General features: G+C 34.7%; 1 protein-coding gene across 7 annotated transcripts in view; it reads left to right on the top strand.

Moving 5' to 3' along the window:
• The window catches only part of LOC106881143 (zinc finger protein rotund), a 431,625-nt gene that overhangs the window by 7,454 nt on the left and 414,171 nt on the right, over positions 1-10,000 (top strand). For 3 of the 7 annotated variants that reach the window (XM_052966241.1, XM_052966239.1, XM_052966238.1), the window contains exon 1: positions 5,677-6,084. The exons of 1 other annotated variant lie outside the window; for it this stretch is intronic. In XM_052966241.1, coding sequence (XP_052822201.1) covers positions 6,044-6,084 — 41 coding nt within the window. In that variant the 5' untranslated portion in view covers positions 5,677-6,043. Of the gene's footprint in view, positions 1-5,676; positions 6,085-10,000 lie in introns of those variants that run through there. 3 more of the 7 variants (XM_052966233.1, XM_052966234.1, XM_052966237.1) reach the window with 3 other exon arrangements.

Genomic DNA, 10,000 nt, shown 5'->3' with positions numbered 1-10,000 from the left:
TAACTTATGGTATACACACTGAGTCAGATCCTGGATGATCTCGAACCTGTTTCAACACACGGAAAATATAATTAACCGAAGTACCATAAGACACCCACTCATACTCATTATTCACAATTACTAACCTACGATACAAAAACAGAGTTCACAAGTTCTATTTCATAGACATTGATGAGGATCTTTGCCTCTCAGTTATATCCACTGTCCATAATAGTTAAACACTCATTTTGTCAACTCCGTACATATATAGTAATTGCAAGGTCCCCTCTTGAGAAGGTCTCCACACATCTTCGGTATTTGCAAGAATCCATTCATGCATGTAGTATATTCAGTATATCTCTAACCTTATTAAGATAATCCTCTCATACTGTTACACTGGAGGTAAGGTACCCGTGTGAAGATTCTGTACAAGTTTTGTAACACTAGTTAAACAGTCATTGCATGTTAAACACTTATATCAGCATTTATTAAGTACTTTTGTGGGTTTCAGAGCCGTGTGAAGTTTACTTTTGTTCGTTTCCATACTGAAAAGTTGTCCGTTGTTTGTATAAAATGGTAAATCTGCTAGGCTCTATTCATTTATCCCATACGTATATTATCACAAAGGTACTTAGCTACTTGTTGGAAGAATTCAACTGGTAGCGTACTCCTTGAATGTTACGTAACGCTAGGTGTAGCAGCCTCGAGTATCTTACATACATACATACATACATTCACACACGTGTGTGTGTGTGTATTCTTTTTAATCTTTTACTTGTTTCAGTCATTAGACTGCGGTCATGCTGGGGCACTGCCTTGAAGAATTTATAGCCGAATTTATCGACCCCCCCCCCAGTACTTTTTGCTTGAAGCCTGGTACTTATTCTGTCTATCCTTTTTGCCGAATTACTAAGTTACGGGGACATAAACGCACCAACACAAGCGGTAGAGGTGTGGGACATATATATATATATATATGTATATATATATATATATATATATATATATATATATATATATATATATATATATATATATGTTTGTATGTATATATGAGATATACGCACATTAGTGGGGGAAAATGTCCCTGCTTGTAGTTCTCAACTCCAACAGAAACCAGTAATGTTGTACTTATGGTTGTTTTGTAAGTACATGCGCCCATAATACTGTCGGATAGTTTACTGCTGATAGGCTAACCCCTTAACGGTGCCTTGCAGAGATATCTTTCTGTATTGATTTCAAAATATTTCTTGTTAGCATCATGGATTTATGCGTATCAGTAACCGTTCACCATTCGTTAGATCTGTTTAGATGTACCCGTTACATAGTTTCTGTATTTTCAGATTGCTCCAACGATTGATTAGCGATCTTTTGTATTTATTTGGATTAGTGATAAATATCCGTCTGCATTTCGTGGCATTATTGCATACAAAATATTTGACAGGTTTATAATTCTCTATTATTTGCACTGGCTACCCGTTGATGTATTCATTCATTTATATCGGGGTGCGCCAGGATACATCTGGTTTGTAGCATTATTCTATTTTCACCCTGCCAAATCTGGTGCCTCAGTTTTCTTAAAAACACCTCTTCTACCCGTTCATAGTTTGGTCATTCAATAGATCTTTGTTTCGATATTTCATGTTCAACTTTTCGTAAACATACTCTGTTGCAAGTCAAGACAGACACTCCTCGTCTGTACAGGCGATTCAGTTGTTTACAAATATTGTTATGAACACGCGGCGATGAGCACTTTCGCGAAATGTATGTCTCTACATAGATGCGTAAAAGTAGGGCCTCGATCGGAATAATGTTCCTTGTTTTGGATCTAATGAAATTTGTGGTATAAGAATGAATCGCTTAGTGACTGGACTGAGAGTACTATCACAATATTAGAGTATTTGACGCCAAGGGTTTATTATATTTAAGGCTGCGCGGGGACCCACACGCACACACTCACGTGTGTGTGTTTATGAATGCGTTTTGCGGAAAGTTTAAATCATTTTGATACTGAGCTTGCTAAAGATGCTTTTGTGTATAACACTTTAAAATTTCTATTAAACAATTCAATAATCAATATAAATTCTTATGAAAATATTTGTGTGTGTGTGTGTGGGGGGGTGCATTGAAAATGATAAAATGATACGTATTTATAAATACAAACTTACTTGTAAGATTGTGTGTAAGCGGTAAGTGTGCATGTGTGCATTCAAAAACAAGTGTGTGCATATATAAATACAAACACATGTATGCTAACAAATCCGCAAATAATACGCACCAACGCATACACACGCATCTTCTGTATATGTCACACACACACACACACACACACACACACACACACACACACACACACACACACACACACACACACACACACATACTACAGACATGTATATTATATACTATATACATATATACATACATACATACATACATACATATATATATATATATATATATATATATATATATATATATAGTTAAATTATGCTATACATGTATGTCCGTATATGTGATATATACATATATATTAATATACATGATATTTATGTAAATGATATGGATATATATTTTCTATATTATATATACTATAGGTATAGCAAATAATTTAGGAATAACATTATGCGCGCCCGTGTGTGTGTGTATTCTTAAGAACAAGGCTTTCTCATAGAGAAATCTCTATAATCTTCAAATTTGTTACCAGAGGTGTAATTTTTTTACGTGTTGTATATTCTACACAGACATGCATGTACACACATACACATACGCCACTGTTCCGATTTACACTATTCCGATCTACATAAATACCACTAGTTGACAATATACAGAACAAACAATTAAAATAAATATTAGTACGGATTTTAATATATTTGGTTTTGCTATTTTACATTCTCGTCAATGAGTATATAACATAATATTAGTATTAATAATGATAATGCTTTCTTATTGTTCTACCACTTACCACTTTGATAATTGTTGTTTTTTTTTAATATAGACACAAGGTCTGAAAAGTTGGGGGTGGGGGTACTAGTCAATTAAATCGACTCCAGGACTTAACTGGTACTTATTGTATCGATCCGGAAGGATGAAAGGCCGACTTTCTAACGTAGACATGCGGTCGGTAATATTATATGAAGGGTGTAGCCGATGTCGTCGATCGCTGTACTTGACAGCTACTCTTATTTTATCGAGCCTAGAGGAATGGAAGGCTAAGATACCTTTGTCAGTTAATCAATGGTAATAATAAGACAAAAATCACGGTCTCCCCTTTTTTTTTCTGTACCTTAGAAACTTGACGTCTTGTGTCTATGTAAAATCAATAATCTACAAGAGACATTAGAGGTAAGCGCCCGACAAGTCATTCCGCAAACCTGATTTTGAAATCAATTCACTTTAATTAACACCACAAGGCCTCTTATAAGAATACGAGGCATTCAGTCGTATATCTGTACCTTTCTATATACCCACAAAACCTTGCGTTTATGTAAGGAGATTTTATTGTTTACATCTCGATCCGTGTTTTGCGTGAAGCAACTGCTGCAGAAAATAATTCAATCGAGAGTTCTTTGTATCTGTTTACTAATGAAAGCCGTTTATATCACAAGAAATACGTTAGCAGTACATTTTCATAGTCAACGGGACAAAGTCAATGAACGATTTGTCTGAAACCGGCCGTTTTAAACTTTTAACATATTTTACATGAAAGCATTTCTTTAAATGTTGAAGTAGTCCTCACACATACGCAGAAAACACGATTTCTAATATACAGCTAGCTATTCTATTTGTGGTTATGTATTTTGTGTACATCTTCAAATTTTAGAAAACAATAGAAAAAAAAGATTTGTACCTAAAACAAGTTTTTTTGTTTTTTTTTTATCGGTATTTATGAAGTTGTAAAGTTAAGTTCTTCAGAGAAAATGCACACACACACAAATTGCGCACGTTCGCTCGTGCAGTTCATGAAGCGGGAGACATACATTTGCGTATGCATGTATCTATATCGATGAATGTGTTGTGTGTGTGCTAGTGTTCATGTGTGTGTGTGATCCCATATAAGACTAATGATGTACCGTGGAGTGGGTATATGCCTTGTTACCAAATATATAAAACACATACAAATGTGTGTGTGTTTGTATATATATATACACACACGCACAAGCACACACATGCATGCGCGTAAACTCACACACGCACGCTTGCGTGTGTGCATGTATGTATATATATATATATATATATATAATCACATCTTTGATGGTTGTGGTAATTTTTTTTTAGTTAACCTTGTGTTGATGATATAACCACGCATTGACGCTTGAAATGCTAATATTGTCAACCACTATTTGTTAACAATTTTCAATTAGCAGATTTTGTTTGTTTCTGTTTAATTGAAGCATTCTATATTTTATTTATTGCAAGCGATAAAAACCAAATAATCCTTTTAATTTTTTTTTTCTTTGAGAAAGGGAAATCGATTCTTCCGTGCAATTCCTTTATTATAATATTCCAGACTAGTAAATCAAACGGAGCTGACCATATTCTTTCCGAAAATATACAAAATCTCCCTTTCGTTATCTCTCCATCTGTCAATCCTTCTGGTGTGTTGTCCTTGCGCTTACTGATGTTATGAATTAAAACTGGTTTACTGATTCACGTCACTGAAAACATGTTCTCTTTACAGTTTTATTTTTATTTACATAAACACAAAACCCCTCAATAATGTGTAACAAACGGGTTGTTGTGGCAACCATGCCTCTTCCAACAACAGTTGTGGTGTAAAAAAACAAAGGGTAGCTCGAAGTGAGAATCGAAAGTTGCTTGTATAAAAGGCAAGAATAGTTATTTCTTAAATGGCATGAAAGCTTGCGATTTGTATGAAGCAAGAAATGGGAATAATTTCCTCAATGTCACAGGTCAAGTGATTGAAATGATATAGATTTAATTGAGAATCGAAACTGGATTTCACTTACAGAGTCTCTACATACTGCATAAATATTCCTTTTTATATTACTTAGGGAAATCATTTTTGAATTGATTCTGTTCTCACTTTTATTTATCTTATTGGTTCTAGAGATACAAAAGCCAAATTTTGATCCGATCAGACTTCAACTCGGAAATGTGACTTTAAAAAAAAAGATTTTTTTTTTAATTAATGAATGTGAGCAGACTACAAAACTACGACTTCGTTAATATTAACCCAATGTAGTGAATAAAGCCTAAAATTTATAAGGTGTGTCGGGATGTTGTGATTTTCACACCTTGGAAATCGAGACAGAGTTGTACTCGTCCAAATAGAGTCGTTTTTTTTTTCTTTCCTTTCTTTTTCCGCCATGCCCTGACGATAACCATTCAAAACTAATAAATTCTTTTATAGTTTGCTACCTTCTCATAGATAGAAAAAGAGGAATTATGATTATACAGTTTTTTTATGCCTATCTAAAAGACAATAATATATCTACTGAAGTAAACAGCAGAAGAATCGAAACCGAGTTGCTGACTCATCTCATTTCAAGCACTTGCCACTTACTCCACGATCACAGCAATAACATCGCTATTATCAAATATCCCAGACCGCTCCGAAACGTCTGTCGTCGTTATAGTTGTTGTTACTGCTGCCGTTTTCTCCCCCTCATTCATCCAACTGCCGGCTTTCTTTATATTCCTCCCCCCTTCTCTCTTTCTCCCTCTCTCTCTCTTTTTTCCTCTACACGCTACCGCACGACATTCTTTGCTCCTATCTTCCTGTGTCTGTCTGTGTATCTGCTGTCGGCTGGCAGGGCTTGGAGATCTCTTATGAAGGGGTTTCTGTCCATGATGTTATTCACATATCGTTGCAACTGATCTGTGTTATTATTTTTTTTTTCTTTCTGGTCACTGTTTTGTGCCGACATAGGCTTTCGTATATATATATATATATAAATATACACACACATATATATATATATCGGAAAAGAAAACGGACTCTATATATATATATATATATATATATATATAAGGAAAGGAAAAACGGACTATAACACTCGCACATACATACACACACACATGCAATGAGAATCTAAACGACATGCCGATAAGTACATTGTTCGCCTATACAAGTGGAGGAGGGTAAGTGGTCATTTGCAGTTTCCTGATCGTTTCGATTTAATTATTGTTACGATATGTGTGCGCGCGCGCCTGTTTGTATGTTATTAGGATGGTAAAAAAGAGCGGAGGGAAAAAATCAGCGAAAAAAAAAAAAAAAAGGAACTGGGAAAAGTATTAAAGAAGATAGGATGAAATGAACAAAAAGGTAGTAATTCTAGAATCCGAAAGCTCAATGTTTCGATTCATCGTCGATAACAAAAAAATATGTTATGATGTTGATAAGTAAAAATACAACATAATACGAGGTTATGGCATAAATGATCTGATTCACACTTTTATTTTCATGCAACCCCTTTAGATTGTTTTCTCTTGATAAGATACCTTTTTTATTATTCTTTTTTTTCTTTCTTTTTTCCATATCTGTAACATCATAAAAAAATTTTTTTTCGTGCTTCTTTTACAAGCCTTTTAGCAGGCATGTGAAATGCTTTCGGACGGGTATCGAAACCAGCTAGCAGATACGGCTCGCTGAATCTTAATTACTTTACGGCGCATGTTTCGTAATTTAATTGTTTCTTAGATAAATAAGTATTGAAAAACTACTTCTTTTCCTTTATTTTTTGTTTATGGGAACTAAAAGTTGTCATTTTTTTTTTGTGTTTGTTTCAAAATCATCACTAACTTCCCATTTCTCCCTACTAAACATGTTATATCTCGTTATCTAAAGAATACTTATATTATTATCATCCATTAAAAAAAATCGATGTATCACTATTATTTATTTTATCTCTTTGAAAGGATAGCAAAGTAGATACCGTAAATCAATAACACCAATAATAATTCCTTTCATTAGCACAAGGCCTCAAATTGGAGCAGAAGGGACATATTTGACCAAGTCAATGGTCATTGTATCGGCACTTCAATTTTATCCTTCCTGTAGAGTTTGAAAGACGCAGTCGGTCTCTGTGTGATTTAAACTCGGGGCGTAGACGTATAAAACGAAATAGAGATAGTTTTTTTTTTCTTTTTCTGATGCTTCACCATTTCTCTTACTCAATCGCTTGTAAAAAAAATAATAACAGAAAAAAAGCTACTGTTAATTGTGATGATAGTTGTTATTGGTTTCAAATTTTGGCACAAGGCCAATAATCTCGAGTGAGGGGATAAGTACGATTACGTGGACTCCAGTGCTCGACCCCGAGAGGATGAAGGGAAAAGTTGACCTCGACGGAATTTGAGCTCAGAACATGAAAATGGGGTGAAATACCGCTAATCATTTTTGCCCGGCGAGCGAACGGTTCTACCAGCTCGCCGCCTTCTGATGATTGTTATTATTAACGCTGATAGTATCGATCTCTTACTCAAATATCGATTAAGTAACATTAACGATAACAAAAGTCACGTTAATGATATTTTTGTTCGATAGGTTAAATAGAATAGTGTGTCTTCTCAGAGATTATTTCAGACTGGCTACTGCAAAAAAAAAAAGAAGAAAAGAAAAATTGAGATACTAGAGGTTGTGAGGTTCATTCTTTGACGTGTTAATCATTCCACCTCGCATATTGTTGTCATTCGACGTTGTCTCGGTAAACAGAATTTAACACTGTCTCGACATTTGTTCCAGTTATTAGACTGCGACCATGTTGGGGCAGCGCCTTGAAGAAGTTTAGTCGAACGATTCGACCCCAGTACTTTAATTTAAAGCCTGATACTTATTCCATCGATATCTTTTCCCGAACCGCTTTTCAAACAGTGGAGGGGGACTGATACAAATTCACACACACACACGCCCTCCCAAATATATACATATATACATATACTATTGATGATAATCAGAAGAACGGAGGTTTTCCACATCTTTAATTTTATTGAACAATTATTTACGGCATTCTATAATGACGGGCTTCTTTCAGTTCCCCTTTTAACCAAATCCGCTCGCAACGCTTTGTTCAGTCCAGGGCTATAGTAGAAGGCACTTGTGCAATGCAGAGGGACCGAACCCGAAACCATATAGTATGAGAAGCAAACATTTTACCACACAGCCATGCCTGTGTTTGTGTGTATGTCAATTAATTAACACAACAGCTGACTAAAATATTCATAATTTTTTTACCGAAATCCTCAACACCAAGTGAGTCTTTTTTCTGTGTGGTGGTTTTTTTTTTTGTGGTGGGTTTTTTTTTTTTTTGGCTTCTATAGAGTGATATGTAGGACGACGATTGAAAAGTTTATGTTGTGAAACCTCTTGTATTCTTATTACGATAATAGAGAAATATTGATTTCATATTACGGCTGGTGATAATGAAATAAGACGTCAGAAATACTGCTAAAAACATCATCAATTCGACGGGGTCGATATTGCCTTTCAATCTCAAGGGATCAATAAAGATTTAGCTACGCATTGGGAATTATTTACCCGAGAGTGTTTCCTTCTCAAAACATGTGCCCTTGTAGCCAAGTGTTAAAAAAAACCTCAACACCATGTTGTAAGCGGGGAGGGTCAGGATCTTGTATGTTTTATGCTTTTATACGGCAATTTATTATATGTGTGTGCACGCACATACGTATATGTGAGATGGAGATATAGATATTATACATAGACGTACATAATATTTACTATCTAATATATATATATTATACATTAGATGTTATATACCATGTATGTGTATATATGAAATACACACACATTTTTATACATACATATGTATTTTATGTCCTATAAAGAACATAAAGGCAGACTGTGTACACCGCATCAGTTTCTTGCCTGCTGTTAACATAAACACACCCGCAAACATGCTTATATATTTATATATATATATATGTGTGTGTGTATTCACACACACACTCGACAGGTTTGTCCACAGTTTCTGTCTACCAAACACTTGCATATATATCCATACACGGTCCCGTCGTGTACGCGTGTGTATGCTTTTTACTCGATGTTTACTTTATGTCCCGTAACCGTAACTAAATCGTATGTGCAATGCCGTCCTGAAGTCGAAACCATCGTCTAAACCCTATGTGGTTGGTGTGTGTGTGCAGCCATGGTTATCTGTTAAACGAACCGTATGTTTCTAGTACTCGATGAAATTAAAAACAAACTTAGCGCTGAAACAAATTTACCGTGCTTATTGCAGCGTCCGATTTCTTCCCCAGATCAACAAACTAGATGTTATATTTTGAGTGAGTGTGTGGGCGAGCATATATATATATATAGCTTATTTAGTCGAACAAATACGTATTTTACTGGTCACTTTTGTTGAAGCAGTTGCTTCCGGGGACGTGAACAAACCAACACCGGTTTTCAGGCGGTGGTGGGGGCAAACATACACGAAGACACACAGACACACATACACACGCACAGACACACACACACACACACATACACACAGGGACATATACAACGGGCTTCTGTCAGTTTCCGTCTACCAAATCCACCTACAAAGGTTTTGGTCGGCCCTAAGTCTCCATTGCGAACCAAATGTGCCACGCAGTGAGATTGCACACGAAACCATTTGGTTAGGAAATAAACTTTAAACTTCTTACAAAGCGCCGATACCAGCGCCTGTATATATATATATATATATATATATGCATATATTATGTGTGTGTGCGTGTGTATATGTGTGTACATATATATACACACATATGTGTGTATATATATATACACATATGTGTATATATATATATACACATATGTGTGTATATATATGCACATACAGTATATATACATATATATATGTATATATATATATGTATATATGTATATATATATGTATATATATATATGTACATATACATATATATATGCATATACATAAATACATACATATATATTCATATATATATATATATATACATATACATACATTTACATATATATATACATATATATATACATATATATATACATATATATATGTATATATATACATAT

Source organism: Octopus bimaculoides, chromosome 3 (assembly GCF_001194135.2).
Source record: "Octopus bimaculoides isolate UCB-OBI-ISO-001 chromosome 3, ASM119413v2, whole genome shotgun sequence".
In the NCBI taxonomy this organism is placed as follows: domain Eukaryota; kingdom Metazoa; phylum Mollusca; class Cephalopoda; order Octopoda; family Octopodidae; genus Octopus; species Octopus bimaculoides.
The sequence above is the reverse complement of the archived record's forward strand: the minus strand, read 5'-3'. Positions and strand labels throughout refer to the sequence as shown.